Genomic DNA, 17035 nt, shown 5'->3' on the forward strand with positions numbered 1-17035 from the left:
AGTTTATAATTTTCATTTGAACTCTAAATTTTAAAAAATTACATTTTTATCATTGTGTTTTGAGTTAAGTTTTTATTTAGACCCTAAGTCTCAATGTTTTATAGTTTTACCGTCCTCGAGTATTTACAAATGTTCACTTTAGTATTTGACGTCAACTTTTAATTAACTAATTTAAAATAATTATGTTGTAAAATTTTTAAAATTTTAATAATGATAAAAAAAAATAGTGAGGACTAGTTTAATTATTTTAAATTAATTAATAGATATTAACACCAAAGATTAAAAATGAGTATCTAATGAAAATTAAAAGTTAAACGTGTACACTTTGGAGTCCTGGGGACCAAATTGAACAAAGAAAACTCAAAACTCAAGAGTAAAAATGTAATATCTTCAAACCTAAGAACCAAAATAGAAACTAAATTCAAAATTCGAGATAAATAAATGTAACATTAATTTTGAAATGTAGCCACCAAACAGAAACTAGACCTAAAATTTAAAGAGTAAATAGGTTTTCTTTTCCCATAAAATTAATGTCTATCTCTTTTACAATATGAGCACAATACATAATTGCCATTTTAGAGATGGATGATTTGATCCTTTCACTAAGTGATTGTGATTTTTAAGGATGTGTAGCTTAGGTGTTGACACAACTTCACATATCTTTATGCCTGAGAATAAATAATCTTTTGTCATATAATAAAGTTATTCATTCGTGTTCACGAAAAATTTGAAGTTTTTTATGTGAACGCTATAAGTCAAAATGAGCATAATTCAATTGTGCATTAGCTACTAAAAGATATCTATAGTCCAAATATCTCTCTACTCCCTATTATACTGAAAACAAGAGGTTGAAAGCCACAAACTCGTATTCGTGTAGTATGCAAATTATCTTTTCCAAAGTCCTACCAAAATGACTTAATTCTTCCTAAATAAATAAGGAAAAACTGAGAATGACAAAAAAAGAAAAAAAGAGCTACTATCCATCGTTTAAGTGAAATTCTAACCGAGGTTCTAAACTCAATCACTCATGAAAGTTTAGGAATATAAATGGATTGTTCCTCTAAAATAAATTTGTTTAATATATAAATATCATTGAAGTTTTATTTGATAAAATATTTGGCTATTATTTTTTTGTTTTTTACAATTAAACTTATAACCACTACTCTAGGTTTGGGTTTTTTTTCCTAAACAAATATATATATATATATATATATATATATAGTTTTTGCTTTTGGAATTCAACCAAGTATATTCAATTTTTTCTCTAAGAGGGTTAAAACCATAGTATAAATAAATCACAATGAAGCAAATATATATTTTAAAAATAGAAACTTAAAAACAAAACCATTATCATAATGATCCCTTAACTATGGAAAAGTTCTTAAATAATGATCCCACTCTTTAATTTCGTTCCACATCAATATATAAATATTATAATATTATCCGTACAAATCCATAAATGAGAAATAAGGAATTGATGGGAAGAAAAAAAATTAACTTTTTTTATTTAAGTGTTTAATTTTAAAAAACATTAAAATATTTTACAATCACTCAAAATAGAACACTTTCAAAGTTCATTTGAAACAGTTTTTATCAAAGTTCATTTTATCAAAAAAAAAAAAAAAAAAAAAAAAAAAATCCAACTAATCCATAACCTGAAAGCAAGCATAACTCAACTGATATATTATGTTAGCAATCAAGACGCATGTGGTTCAAATCTCTCCTATAAAATAAAAAGTCAACCAAACAATGTAACATTATTATTTCCAAAAGTTTAGGAGGTATGGGCTGGTATGGTCTACTATCTGTTGATTCTATCCAACTTTCTAAAGCAAAAATTAAGTAAGCGATCAGGATATGAAGGCATCAACCACCTTATTGACTGAAATGGCCAAAAAGCAAACGACCACAGAGACAAAAAAGGAAGAGTAACCCTTAACAAAAATGCAAGAATTTGGCATCCACCAATTCTAAAAAAGCTCCAATCTGATTCTCTTTTGGATAAGATTACATTGTTCCCACCCGGGAATGCAGACAAACATGGCTGTCATTGAATCACATGTTTCCTTCTTTTAACTAGTAGCTTCCCTCCGCACAAACATGGTCTGAGCCCAAGGCGTGGCTACAAATGCAATAGCTTGCATATTCTCAAATGTGGGAGTGGGAAGATTCGAATCAATTTGTACGGATTATAATGGGTTTGGAGACTTCACTGTTTTAGTTGATATGAGACTAGGTTCACCAAGTTCATTTCTAATACTAAAACTTCCAACACTATGGGATGAGGATTCTACATTTGAACAATCAAAGGAACCTCATAATCTTAATAAGATATATGGATTACTCCTCTTATTGTCACTTGATTTCAGATGGTACCCCATGTTATCAAATACTATACATAAGTTGTTATATTCATGAACAAAATTAAAGAGAAAAATATGCAGTCTTGATTAAATATGATAGGAGCAAGATAATCTTCTAAAAAATAGAACTAGAAACATTTTACTATAAAACTGAGAACATGAGATGAACTAGAAACTCTACATGTCAGAGGTGCTGAGAGCTTGATGCACACAAAAATGCCTAACCACAAGTGTACATGTCAAGTTTTAATATAGGGTAAATAATTATAGAAATCATTCTCATGATTAGATTTATAGCTCACTTGTATCGCAAATATTATTGTTCAATTTTATTTAGAGAAAGCATAATGATGAGATTGAATTAAGAGTCACTACAAGAAAAAAGCCCTCTCCCGACGCCAAAAAAGGGTGTCCAAAGAAACCACATCTCCCGACGGGTATAAGAGGCGTCCGGAGTTATCTCCATATGTCGATGTTGTATTTTGTTCGTTGAGCGATATGGTACATCTTCCGATGTCGAAACGTTAGACATCGGCAGAACGAAGGGAAATTTTTTTTTTTTTTTTTGAAGAACTAACGGTTTAAATGTCAGTGTCGGCAGATGGCGTAACTACCGACAGCTAGCGTTAGCGTGGGAGATAGAATTTCCCTCCCTCGAATTTCATTTGACGCAAACAGCTGCCCCACACCCCCCTTGTCCCAGATCTATGTCCAATCCCCCCCTCCGTCGTGCTCAGCCCCCGCCGACCTTCCATCGCATTTTAGATCGCCGGCCCCCCTGGTACCAGATCTGCGTGCAGCCCCCTTCCTCCACGTTATAGGTGAGAAGAATCAGTGAGAAAAAGGTCTTCCAGAGTTGATTTCACCAATTGGATTCGTGTTCTAATGAAATTGAATGCAACAACTAACATGCAATATTCCATAAGTAAAAAAGTTCTAAGGTCATAACTGATTCTCTCGATCACAATTAATTCTCAAGCTCAATTAGAAACAAAAATTCCTAATTAGTTTTTATTGAAAAGTAAAGAGAAATGAGAAGAGAAAAGACAACATTTACGTGGAAAACCCTAACACAGGGAGAAAAAACCACGATAGAGAAGAGTTTATTATTTTAATGTCATACTTACAAGTGACCCCAACCTCAGATCTAAATAGATTGAGGAGAAACCCTATTTTAAGTAGGCATAAAGAAAAAAGACAAAAATATCCTTAAGGCTAAAGCACCATATTTCAAAAGTTTTACTAACATACAAGACTTCAAGTCTACTTCTTTCGCAGTTTAGAACTATTCTAGTCATGCAACTAAGGCCTACTATAAATCCACTCTCCTAAGCAGATTCAGATACAGCGACCTTCAATCAATAGCCAAAAGATTAATGCAGTATATAATTGCACGAATGAAATAAAAGCACCAAAAAAAGCATTCAATTCATTAAACCATATAAAATCCAATGGCTCAATCAATGCCTCAGAAAAAGAAATTTAGACACTCCTGTTTAAAAACTAAGCACAAAATCCTAGGCAAAAATCCACGACAAAACAATGAAAAAGGTAGAAAAGAACGAATCAGAAATGGTGTGACAATCTAATGTCACAAGTACAATCTCCATGATCTCGAGCCTGGAAAAGTTCTTTCCTAAGCTCCAAAATCGTCCTCTAGCCCTCTCAATTCGTAAATTTGTATTTAGGCCTAAAATCTCTATGTTTCACTCCTATAATGGCAGCCCAAAACGATCCTTATAAAGAAAATTACGAGGTATCGTCAGACCAAATTGCATAGGTGCGCGCGTTTTTTGGATGAAATCTAGCCCTGATGTGAAAATATGTAGCATTAAGACACTATAATAGTATAGAGCTGCTTTTTGGCCAGTTGCAGAGTGGTGTATAGGGGATGCAATTATAAACCCTTTTTTCCTTCTCCTCTTCAAATTCTTTCTTTCTTCCAATATTTTTGTTTTTCTCAATTCTTGTTCAATTGCTCATATACTTCTCAATAATAAATTTGATTTTTGTATTTAGCTTTCAAATGTTTGATTTCAAGGTAAACAGCATCAAAACTAGCGATAATTAAATCCTAGAAATAGCTCATTATGTGCGCCATCAAATATCTAGTACTAGAAACCATAACCATTATACTTATGTATGGCTCACAGAACAAAAATAATTCTATCAAATGGGAGGAAGTATTTTGACTTTGGAAAAAGTTGGAGCTGGGTGGGGGGTCAGTCAATCGAAGATTCTTTGGACTGAAAAAAAATGTGGACCAGAGAGGGTTCTTCTTTGAAGATACCAAATAGAAAAAGTGAAAGGAGACTTGACAATGTTATTCTGATCTGTTGAGTGTTAATGGTTTCCAATCCACTGCTACGCAATGAAATTACTTTAGGTTACTTTTCTATCGTTTTTCTTGAATAAGTAACGTTTCAGTCTTCCTGTATTTCGAATCTCAAACTCCAAAAGGGAATTTTCTTTTTTCCCATGAGATGGTCTCTCTCCCACGTGCTGTCTTTGGGATACCTTTGCTTGAAATAAGTAAGTTTAGTGAAAGTAATTTGATTATAAGCACTTCAAGAAAAGCTATTTATGAAGACAATCCATTTTGATGCTTTTCAAAGTGCTTCAAGCGTTTCCTTTTCACACCTGTCAAAAGCACTCTTACAAGTGTGCTTTCTCGTAAGCAACTCAAATGCTTTTGACAGCATTTGACTTTTCTTCTATAAATACTTTTAGTACGCCCGAATGCACTCTAAATCTATAAACACCAAAGTTTTTTTTTTCTTCTTTACCCCAACTTTTGTGCAATGGAGTGTGAGAGGCGTACGAGCATATTGTAAAGGGTTCTAAACTTTTGGGAGGGAAAATACAATAAAATTTGTCCAGTGATTTCTTTGAGGCAACTGTCTAGTAGTTTTCTTTGTTATTTCTTTTTCTTGAAATCTTAATCTGAATACCCTCGGTGGATTCTGGGCTAGTAACCTCAAGAGCCCAACAAAATGAGCATTGAACCTTGACAGAAGGATATTGCACGTATTTATATTGCACATATTTATAATGCAGATTTGCATATAAAGAACTGAGCAATTAATAATAGATAACGAAAATTCCAAAATTCCAAAATAAACAAAAGCATAATGAATGGAGAATCAATCATGACCATATATGATATTATAAAAAGGTGTGTGGCTATATTTTCATGCTCAAATGACAAGCTCAAAGCTTCTTTGATCAGATTGGTAATCCAATATGAAGCATTTGCTCTAGAAGAACTAACAATTAATTCTAAAAACTAACCGTCCTTATCATGCATTACTAGGAGCTTGACAAGCTTTGTCGACTGACAATGGTGGGTCTGAAAATGAGCCATTCAAGATGTGTTTAGCAATCCACGAGTTTGCAGCCTCAGAGTAGTGTATGCCGTCCCAACTAATATGCCTTGATGGATCTTTGCAAGGAATTCCATAAACTGTTCCATTCACAACTTCCCTTTTCCCACAGTCAATGTGATAGCCATAGTAACTCCCACAACAAAACCTCACTGGATTCTTAAAAAAACCTGCCACCAAATTTAATACTAAAGTTAGTCACTCGTCTACTTCCTGATCAATATTTCAAATCATTAACAAGAAAAAAGAAAGAACCTTGAGTTTTTGCTTCAGTAATGAGCAGATATTTGGCTGAATACATGTCTACGTGGATAATTCTAGCTAGAGTAAGCTTTTTCCCCAACTTTAGCAGCTGACTCTTCAGCTGCCGATTGAATTCTTGAGAGACTTCATTTTGGCTCTTCACACATCCATTGCTATCTCGATTATCTGGACTTTTGTTATACAATATAGAATAAGGCAGACATCCAATTGGACCTGTGTTATGCACCCAGAAATATCTTGCCCCTTCCTTGTACAATTGCTGAAACATACACAACGAAGGACATCACATCAGAGTTTTTATTTAAACATTTTAAGTGTATGCAATGTTGAGTGAGTGGTTTAGATTTCCTACTTGCACAGCTTCAGAGAATGTGTTCAGTATATCTGGAATGGAGGCTCTAACTTGTTCTTCTGATGAGTGTTGATAACCATAGGCAAGATCGTTCTGTCCAATATCAAATGTATATAGTGCCTTTGAAAACTCCTGGGGCCTTGCAATACGTTTGATTGGTATTGATGTCCTGTCTGTCACCGAGTATCTAACATTATAGTAGTTATTATTGACACAATATCAGAAAATTCATACATCAAGGAGATGAAGCTCAGCTCTGTCCTGAGATGTGTAATGTAATGAGTAAAGAATCAGAAACTGACTGTTAGAGCAGAGTCGATCATATAGAGCTGTGGTGCGGGATTTGAATTGGATGAACTGTGCTACTTGAATGCCAAGATGAAAAGGGCTATAACCACCAGGACGAATCGACGAACCTCCTGTTGCAAAATTAGCTCCATGCCTAAAGCTTGTTCCTAATGAGTCCAGATAAGCACTCAGGTAATGCAATTTCAGCTTCTCAGCTGTAGGAAAACTACACATCAGTGAGAAGAGGTGAAAAAGACAAACTCACAGCCCAAAAATGCTTCCAAATGCAGAAAATCCCGATTGTTGCTTCATAGTAATTCATTCAAAAGACTGCTTGAGTCTGTTAGATAGACTAATTGTAAGCCATTTTCATGGTCAAGATCCCAACCCATTTTGAGTTCATAAACCTAAACAGCAGAAGTCTCTATATCTTCCTGACAAAATAATGTTGCATTGCACTCTGTAACTAAACCAGCATAGTTTTACTTATGGATTATACCCAAAAGGTCTATATTCACTCCATTGTTAGATGATATAATCTTAAATTTGTCTTCACTCATCAGCTTAAGCGCAGTTAAAATTGATTTTTACTTCTAAAGTCTTCTACATATTTCAAACCTACAAGTAAGCAGAGTTTTAGATGATATAATATTAAATTTGTCTTTGTTCATCAGCTCGATGTTTAAGCCCATGATCCCAATAATCTAAACCAAGATTAAACCATCACTAATCCTAAGAGGTCAAAGTTTCCTAAGAAAGGATACAGATAGCAATTTATGCACAATCCTCAGAAACAACGAAATGTGAGAAAAATAGGAAAGTTACCTATAAAGTCTATAATAAGACGGCCATCACAAGCCCTCCCAGAAGGATGTCCAAAGAAGGTTTCGCCATTGGGTGGTTGAATCGCATTGAGTGCCGCCGATATTCCTCCTGTGTCTGAATTTGAGTCGCCGAAGTTATACACAGCCGGAAACCCACAACTCCCCGCGGCGGCGCCAAATGACGCCACCGTCCGTCCCACTAAACCCAGAATCAGAAGCACCAAAAGACGGTGGAGCTTCAATGGGTTCATGATTTTCACTGCTTAGTTGTTCAATCATTCAGGAGAGCTAAGTAATTAGGAGGGAATCGTAGCCATCTTGACTAATGGCGTTGTCGTTGATGCCATTGGCTTTGTTAAAATTCTGAGATATATTTGCATTTTGTTTTTCATAATGTCTCTTTAAGATTAGTGTGAACTTCATACATATAAAAAAAAATACCTTCTTCGTCCTTGAGGTTTTAAGGAAAAATCGGTGGTTAATATTTCAAATTAATTATTTTAGTCCCTCAATTTTTTTAGAATGGATTTAAAAGTTTCCTCAACTAATAAATATATTAAATTTAAATATAAAATTAATGAAAAATATGAGATGACTTAAATTTTTTTTTAATATTTCCTGATAAAATTTGCTCACTCCTCTCTCTTCTTTCTCTCACAATAAAATGAATTGAATGTAGCATGTATAAATTAAAGATTTTAAAGATAAAAAATAGTTTTTTTGTTGTGAGAAAAAATAGAGACGAAAACAGAGTAAAAATCAAATGACAAAAGTTAAAGAAAAGCTTCAAATCGTAGCTTTCATGGCTTCTAAAAACCAAATCAATATAAAAGAATGCAATTTTACTGAAAAAAAATACTAAAATCTCAGATGGTTCCTTTTTTCTTCTCTTCTTTGTTCTTTGTAAAGTTTTATCTCTGTGATTTTAGATGTTGAAAAAAGACAAAGTTGCTAGTAATGGCGAAATAACTCTATTAAAAGGTTAAATTCAAAACTCCACATTTGGGAACACTCTTCTTTTAACTAATTGCTGACAAATATGAGAAAGTGAGAAGATGGAAGATGTTAACCTTCTTCTATTTTGAGCGAATGGTAAAAGAGTTATTTATAATAATATTTTTTAGATCTAAATTTAACATGTAATAAATAAGAATTTGTATAGCACTCTCTAATTAAACAACTAATTACAGTTTTCCACTAAATATGGTTTTCTTCTCATGAAAGAAAAATCTCTCTATTTCTCTAAAATGAAGTTTCGATTCAACGAAAACTTAACAAATATTTTTAAAAAAAGTTTAACTTCTATTTGGATCTATGAACTTTGAATTTTGTTCTATTTGGGTCTCTAAACTTTTAAAAAACGATCATTTTAGTCCCTGAATTTTTTAAATGTATTTATTTTGATCCCTGCCATTAAGAATTTGTTAACTCTTTGATGAAATTGCATCTAGCATTAATTGAACGAAACGAAGATGAAATAAAATGTCAACAACCAACACACCAAAATCTTAAACATAAAATAAGTTTTAAGTTTATAGAAAATTGGTTTACCAGCTAACTCAAAATTGAAATCCTATTTTTTTTTTAGCGTGACTAAATTATTTAGCAGTCTATCATCTAAAATATAAGTTATCTCATCATTTTGTTTAAGAGCTAACAAAATTTTAATAGTAGGAACCAAAGTAAACATTCTTTAAAAGTCAAAGGACTAGAATAGATGTTCTTAAAAGTTTATGAACTAAAATAGAACAAGTTTCGAAATTTAGATACTAAAGTAGGATTTAAATATTTTTTAAAAAAAATAAACAAACACCTCTTTCATCATTCCTAACTAAGCATCTTCAAAAGCTACTAGTTCATGAACAAGTGAATGAACGAGCCATGTTCATAAAAAGAGTGAGAGTCCTAGAGATGTCCACGGGGTCGGGGATGCCATTCCCCATCCCGTTGCCGCTCCCCATTTCATTCCCCATCCTCACAAAATTCCCCACGAGGATCGGAATGGGGATTCCCCGCGGGGAATTTGCGGGGATCAAGTTTCCCTTTACTTTTTTTTTCTCCAAAGCCAATTAGTTTAAATCACTAGTGTGACTAAAATTTAATTAAATAATTAAATTTATCCCTAAATGGTTTATTATGGTTAGTTTTATATGATAATTTGAATTTAAAGATAATTACTCAATTTTTTTTGCCTAAAAAAATAATTTTTTTAGTAGAAAGAAATACATATAAATCAAATTATTCACATATATAATCTGAATTTAAATATTTAATTTAAACATATTCATTATATTTTCCAATAAATAATCAAATTTGAAATTTAAATGTAATAACTATATAATAATAATAATAATATAACATTAGATAACTATACTAAATAAATAGGTAAACGTTAATCGGGGTGGGGACGAGGAATGTGGCAGGGCCGGGGATGGGGGTGGGGATGGAGAATGCATTCCCCGTTCCCGTCCCCTATAGCTCATGGGGATTTTTTTTCCCCACTCCCTCCCCCATTCCCTGCCTAATCGGGAAATCCCATCCCGTTCAAGGTGGGTCCCCGCGAGTCCCATCCTCATGGAAAAATTGGACATCTCTAAGTGAGACTATTTGTTTTATTTCCTTCCTCTTGTATGATATTTCATTAGTATTACAAATATGTCGTCAAGTTTAGAAAATAATTAAATATTAAAATGTAAAATAATTTTAGAAAAATAATCTCTCGTCTCCCCGTGCTACCCCACCCCTTCTCTTTCTCCTTCCTCAGCTCCAGTGTCGGCGCTGGGTCCCGGTCGGTTCGGTTTGGGTTCTTTTTATATTTAGATTGAACCGACCCAAACTGTTATGGTTTAATTCGGTTCTCCGATTCGCCCGACCCGCTTAAGTAAGGTTAGTACAATTCGATTTGCCGCTCCCATCTTCATCTCCTTTGCCGCTCCCATCTTCAATTCAAACCTAAAATTCATCCTCTGTTACACATCAAGTTCAGCTTTGCCGTTAGCGTCGATAAGGTTTGGCCGATGTCAACTCTTCAATAGTTACAATCTCGAGTTTAAGGTGAGTATTTTGTGCTATTATTGCTGCTATCAGTTTGGATTTGCTATAATTTCATGGATTTTGTTGTTTGAGTACTTCATCAATTGTTCAGTGAATAATTGGTTTGAATACCTATTTTGTATGTACTTTATTTCTTGTTTATTTTGGGAGAATTCGTCTTTTTACATCTAGGATTTGCTGATTTGATGAGGATGCTATTAGTTGGTTGATTTCGTATATCAGATTTCTGTGCTTTGTGTTGCGTTACTGACGTTAGTGTATTAAGCGATCATAATTAGTGGAGAAGGCTTACTGCTGTTTATGTCATCTCTGGAATCTGAAAATTTTACTAATATGATTGTTAGCAGCAGGGGGAGAGTGAATTGGATTTCGATTTATCTTTGGAAAGTACGAGAAAAACACTAAATTCTTCCAAACTTTAAGAAAATAGAATACTGAAACTAAGCATTGAGTATGGAGGGGATGTAGGAAGGAAAACTTTCAGGTATTTTGAATTGGTTAGAAAATTTAGTCCGGGGAAATGTGGGATTTTGAAACTGAAAGTGTAATGCCCTAGGTAAATTTTTTCATGTTAGATGTTGTGCTCGTATCCTTAATTTAATAGTTAGTGATGCTTTAAAAGATTTGTACATATCTATCATTCAAATTAGGAAATGTTGTGAAGTATATTAGGTCATCTCCTACAAGATTGCAAATATTTAAAGATTTTACTAAAGAAGATAAGATAAGAAAAAATTGTCTTACAATGGATGTTCCAACACGATGGAATTCAACTTTCACTATGTTGGACGGAGTAATTAAGTGTCAAAAGACATTTGAAAGATTAGAGGAGCATGATCCAAGTTATTTTCCAAAGGATGATATGCCTACTATTGAAGATTGGGATAATGCGAAAGTGTTTGTAGAGTTCCTAAAGACTTTTTCAGAGGATAAAGTTTTCAACATCTATGTCAGTGACTTCAAACATATTTTTTCGTGAACTATGTTTGATCCAAGAAATAATTCATGAATACTCATTGTATGAGAATGCATTATTGAGTCCAATGATATTAAGCATGCAGAAAAAAATCAACAAGTATTGGGGCATAATTGCAAGTGAAAAGACCAATTTATTGTTATATGTTGCTAAAGTTCTTGACCCTAGATACAAGTTGACTTATATAAGTTATTGCTTTAATGAATTTTTGGAGGATTTTAATTTATGTATAGATTATTACGTCACCCTTTCTTCTCCGCCACTCGCTAAACCCTTCTTCTTCAATTTCGTGTAAATAAAACTCTAGTGGACACTGGAACATTAGAAGCACGATGGAGTTCTATCAGACCGATTCTCAAGCACTTCTGGTACAGATTCGACGTCAAGAGGTCCTTTTGAAATCGAAAAGAAGGTATATATTTTTCTATAATCGGTTTATGATTCTGTTTGCTTGCTCTACATATCGTTTTAATGACGTGCTGAGGAATCAGAAAAATTGATAATGAAGTTTTGAATTATCGATATTGAACTTTCGACAGCTGATTTTGCTGTTTGAGCGAATTCAGTTTAGTTGATGATTTTTTGTATATCACTATAGTGTTCAGATGACATTTGTTTATTTTAGTCTTTTGGATGATGATGATGCTGCAGTTTCCAATTTTCTGGAAACGGATTTTATAGGGTTACAAAGTGATTTTGGATGAATGGCAAACAAACGGATTTGACTGGAATGATATCTGATCGTCTTTTTTGTAATTTGTAGTTGGAGAGGGTGTTTTAGAATTTTAGTACTCATGGGTGAGTTTGTAAGTAGGCTAGTTTGGAGGAGCTAACTCTGTTGAATGTATGCAGATGGCTACTGGGCCTTCCTACATCTGTGTCTAGACCAAAGTATTCTGATCATTCTGACTTTTTAAATAAACGGTAAGTGAAAATTTGTCTGACTAGTCATATATGTTAAAATTAGTACATTGTTTTCCTTGCTCTAATAATTAAATCGATGTTGTCGTCTTAGAAACTTGCCTGAATCGTTGCTGAGAGAAGATGATGTAAGTTGGATTTTCCACTTTTTCCTTTTCTCAATTACTTCATTTTATACAAATTTGAATGCTGTAGTGGAAAATTAGTTTGGATCCTTCTCTACTTCGGTAGGCTTAAGCCCCGAGCATATGATATTGTTTACGTAATAATCCATCTTTTGAAATTGCAGATCTTACTGTCTGTGTTGTGTCATTTTCAATCTCTATTTTCCAGGTTTTTTATGAGACTGTCAAAACAAGAGTTGAAGAAGCGTTTGGAGTGTTAAATGTTGAAACAAGGCATCTCGGTATTCGAGCCAATCGAATATTAGATACTTGCAAAGTTGGAAAACTCATCATGTCATGTCTCAATGATCTGAGCATCAGGGGACTTTACCTTCTTGCCATAATACTTACTGAAGACTCTGTCCAATTGGAAAAGACTCGTTGGAAGCTGAAAAGAGCCATCAAAGAATTTATTCCAAAAGTTCTAAGAAGGAAGAGTGAAGACTGTCGACAATTGGAAATGGTTAAAGGATTGTCTCAACTTTTCAACGACTCAAAAAATTTTCGAAGAAGATGCTCAGCAACTTTGACATCGAGTTCGTTATCTATCCATGATGCTGTATCACAGGTGCTGTATGGATTAGGAGACCTGCCCACCCAAGTTCTATTAGCTATGCGTCGAAAGCTTGAAGGAGTTCGATTTATGCCTCAGATGAAACGTCACAGGCATGGGTGGGGTCGTGATCGTCTGATTAATCTTCTTACAAAAATTAGTGAGAAGATGCTTTCATCAATTGGTGAAGGAGATGAATTGCAAGAATCACTTGCAAAAGCCATGGCAGTGGCTGATTTATCACACAAACTAGTACCAGGTCGTCATAATTCGTCCTTAATTGAGTTCTATCCCTTCTCACCCCAAATAAAAACCTTGCACAATGAAATAGTAAAAGCTATATGGTTTGTTAGAAGGAAGGGTAACTTTCAGAAGCTCAAACAGTTGAAATCTTTGTTGGATCCTGATGCTAAAGTGTCCCATAGGAATCTAAGACATTCAATTAAGGCGATGTTAATAGACTACCTTTTTGAATGTAGTGATATGGACACTGTGCCGAAATCTCTTTTGAAAGCTTTAGCTTTGGTAAATGCGGATTCTCGAAGTGCAACAGATTCAGTTTTCTCACAAGATGAAATTGAAGAGGATGCTGAATGTGTATTTAGTCTGAGTGCTCAGATGAAACAAGTAGTTTGGGATTTACTACCTAACTGTGACTTTGAACATGACTTTGCTGATGCATATATGGAAGAGTTGGAAGAAAGCGATGATGATTTTGAGGAAATTAATGATGATAGTTGTGATGGCTGGCCTCAAGAAGACAAGGAACCCCAATCTGTTTATGTTGAAGGTATGGGGGAATCAATGCCGGCCAATTTGGATCATTCTTCAGTAGGGAATATCTTGGCCCCTAGTCAGGCATCCTTAAATAATGCAGATGTGGAATCCCTCCAATATTCTACACCTATGCATGTTAAGAGGGAGGGTTCTTTAGATTCTTCTTTTAGTTGCCGTCTTTCATTCATGGAATCCAAAGGTCAACATGATGCATGTAACCTGTCTTCCAACCAACAAGTGGGGAACGAAGGCACACCAAATATTTTGTTGGATAAGAACTCTACTAGTTATACTTCAAAAACAGGCTGTTTAAGTTCTTTCAACATGTCATCTCCAATGCCTCGGATGGAGCCTAGTAAGCCAAGCACGTTTAAGAATCAATATCTTATGGTTCAAGAAGCTTGTGATGAAACTAGCATGATTGCTTATAATTTCATTGGCCGCTTGCTAGAAGAGTTTGCAAGGAGTGAAGGCGTAGAGTTAGATTGGTGTGCTAATTTATATCTGAGTAGCAACTCTTCAATTGAAGAAGACCTTTCTGGTATGTGTTTTCAAATTATAGATGCCTTTGTCTGAAATCTGATTTCAGTCCCTTTCCTACAGTATTTATTATGTATTAAATAAAAATAACCTGTGAAGACCTTTAGTGTAGGTGACAATAGGTTTGAAACACTTGGGTTAGGTTGACCGGTCAAAGAAAAGCATAACTACGTAGTAATTTTTAACTAGAGTTGTTACAAATTGATTTTGATAGAAGATTATATATGTTAGTAACTAAGTTTGTTGGTTTCATTTTGCTTTGTCAGAAGTTGAACAGACTCATATTAAGGCTAAGGGAAATGATTCAGTAATTATTAAAGTTTGTCAGGAGTTAATACCTCCTCTTTCTAAAAGGTATGATGATGTAATGATTTCTGTCTTCGTAAAAAACACGCGATTGTTGGCATGCCACTTTATATATTCTCTTATGTTACTTTCGGCCTAATTTTTAATGTCCGTGACCCAAAAATTTTGCATGAAGACAGACCAGGATTGAAACATATTTGTATTTATGATCTTATTGGCAGTGGAACAAAGAGACTTCAACAGTTGCTGGGATTGTGATTCTCAAGGGTTTTTGTTGGTCTGAGTTAGCCGTTGATTTTTGGGCACTCTGATGATGGCATAGCGACCAGAATTGAATCACTCGAATTCAACCATAAGTGGAATGAAGCAGCTGCTATTGTGTTCGAGGAAGTTCGTATGAGGCATTTTAGCAAAAACTTATGTAAGTAAACGATACGTCTTTTTGTGAATTTAATAGCATTAGCCTTCAGTTGAAGTTTTATCGTTATATGAGCTTGACATCGTGCAAAAATAGGTAGTCATTCTCTCGTTGAATAATTTTTTAATATAAAATAGGATTTGTAACATTCCTTTGTGCTCTAATTTGATTGCCTCATTAGTTGTTCTATACTGGTGGACATGTCTGACAGTAAATTTGAAATCGTTGGAAGTACTTTTGTGTGTTTATAAAAATCACTCCAAAACATGATTTTGATGGTACGAAAATTGTAAAACCAAACATTAAACTGAATTTGAATTGTTCAAGACAAATTTTAGAGTGATTTTATTAAACATGACAAAAGTGATTTTAACCATTTCAACCTTGCTTCCAAGTATTTCCCAAATATATTAAGAAGGGAATGATTTATATATGATATATCACATCTTCATCCTGAGATTAAAAAAACTTCTCTTTGAAACATTTATTAGTTACGAATAGACCACACTAATGCAATGGCTTTCTGGTGCAGGGAAAGTAGAATTGCCAGAGAAGAAAAGGTTTCATGGTTCGGGAAGTTTAACATCCTCTAGAAGAATTATTTCTTCAACTTAATCTTGATCTGGGTTTACTCCAGATACACGGTTTCATCACCGAGACGGGAAGGTTAAAATATAACTTGAAAGAGCAATTAGGTTGAGGACATTTTAGTGTCTTTAAACTGTAATAAGAACACTCTTTTTTCTGCAGAACTTTCAATGGCCTTGGCATTTGATAGATCTCTTTTAAAGTAATAGAGCTTCTAATCGATTCGGTATTCAGTCTTTGACATCCGTCGGATGTAAGTTCTTCTGGTTGTGTTGATGGTGAAAGCTAGATAAAAATGTGGTACAAAACAGCTGAAGTAAAGAAGGGTAGCAGATGGCAGTAAGAACTGGCTTTCCATTTTTAGAGAGCATGAGCACAATAAATGGAGGGGGAATATTAATTGGTTACTATTATTATTGTTGCTTTTTTTTTTTCCTTATTTGATTCTATGTAAGTTGAACGTTTATGAACATTCTGATTGTAATTACTGCTTATTTTCCATTAATTACACATTTTTAATGTATTTATTCAAAATCTATGCGATGAAGATTCTTTTTTGTGTGTAGTTTAGTTGCCATGAAAATGTATAATAAAGAAACGTCTTTGATACCAGTGACTATTCGTCATTCTGTTGTTACAGTCTATTATGGATAGATTACACACATTTTGATTGAAGGTTTATGAGTGATTGGTTTATGAAGGATAGACTATTACTAATATCTATTAAGATTGAAGTCTATCAATGATAGTTATCTAAAATCACTAATATAATTCAACAAGGATGTGTGTAATCTGAAAGACTGAAAAATAAAATTGAAATGGGACAAAAGAAAAATCACTGACATCAAATCTTTGAACTTTTAGTTTCATCAAATTGGATTTTAAACTAAGAAAAATGTTACAATCTTAACCATAAACTTTCAGAAATGTTACAATTTTAACTATGTAATAAGATTTCGTTCAAAATACCATTAAAAAAGTAGTCTTACTTATTCAATTAATTATAAAAAGACTAGTTGCATAAATAGAATTTAAGCCCAAAATAATAGAATATGTAATACAAAGATAAAATAATTGCATATATAGATCAAAAAAATGGTAAAAGACTAAAAAACCCATGCCTAGCCACCATTTTTTTCGCTTCTTCCCGGTTTTCTCAAATTAAAAGCTATCACTGATAACAGCTATCAGTGATGACCACTGATAGATTCTATCAGCTGCTATCGTTGATAGCTTCTATCAATTGCTATCGATGATAGTTGCT

The 17035-nt window shown here is 33.7% G+C and overlaps 2 protein-coding genes across 8 annotated transcripts; one reads left to right on the plus strand and one right to left on the minus strand.

Annotated features, from left to right (window-relative positions):
• Positions 1-5495: 5495 nt before the first annotated feature.
• Positions 5496-7877, minus strand: LOC150035415 (GDSL esterase/lipase At3g27950-like). Its single transcript, XM_090314646.1, has 5 exons — positions 7476-7877; positions 6665-6865; positions 6363-6535; positions 6002-6269; positions 5496-5916 (listed from the first exon to the last, which is right to left on the minus strand). The coding sequence occupies exons 1-5, from the start codon at positions 7723-7725 to the stop codon at positions 5663-5665; spliced, it is 1146 nt and encodes a 381-aa protein (XP_090170772.1). The 5' UTR covers positions 7726-7877; the 3' UTR covers positions 5496-5662.
• Positions 7878-10376: 2499 nt separating this feature from the next.
• LOC120079870 (DNA double-strand break repair protein) lies at positions 10377-16336 on the plus strand. Of its 7 annotated transcripts, XM_039034318.2 has the most exons (9): positions 10381-10528; positions 11812-11916; positions 12357-12428; positions 12520-12553; positions 12759-14460; positions 14726-14813; positions 14987-15186; positions 15716-15849; positions 15934-16336. In XM_039034318.2, the coding sequence occupies exons 2-7, from the start codon at positions 11837-11839 to the stop codon at positions 15021-15023; spliced, it is 2013 nt and encodes a 670-aa protein (XP_038890246.1). In that variant the 5' UTR covers positions 10381-10528; positions 11812-11836; the 3' UTR covers positions 15024-15186; positions 15716-15849; positions 15934-16336. The 7 variants fall into 7 exon arrangements, with proteins under 7 accessions (XP_090171196.1, XP_038890245.1, XP_038890246.1 ...); XM_039034317.2 differs by having other exon boundaries at positions 10379-10528; positions 15716-16336; XM_039034319.2 differs by having other exon boundaries at positions 14729-14813; positions 15716-16336.
• Positions 16337-17035: the final 699 nt, after the last annotated feature.

The sequence above is a fragment of the Benincasa hispida genome, chromosome 6, assembly GCF_027475165.1.
Source record: "Benincasa hispida cultivar pf3 chromosome 6, pf3_genome.v1.1, whole genome shotgun sequence".
Taxonomy (NCBI): domain Eukaryota; kingdom Viridiplantae; phylum Streptophyta; class Magnoliopsida; order Cucurbitales; family Cucurbitaceae; genus Benincasa; species Benincasa hispida.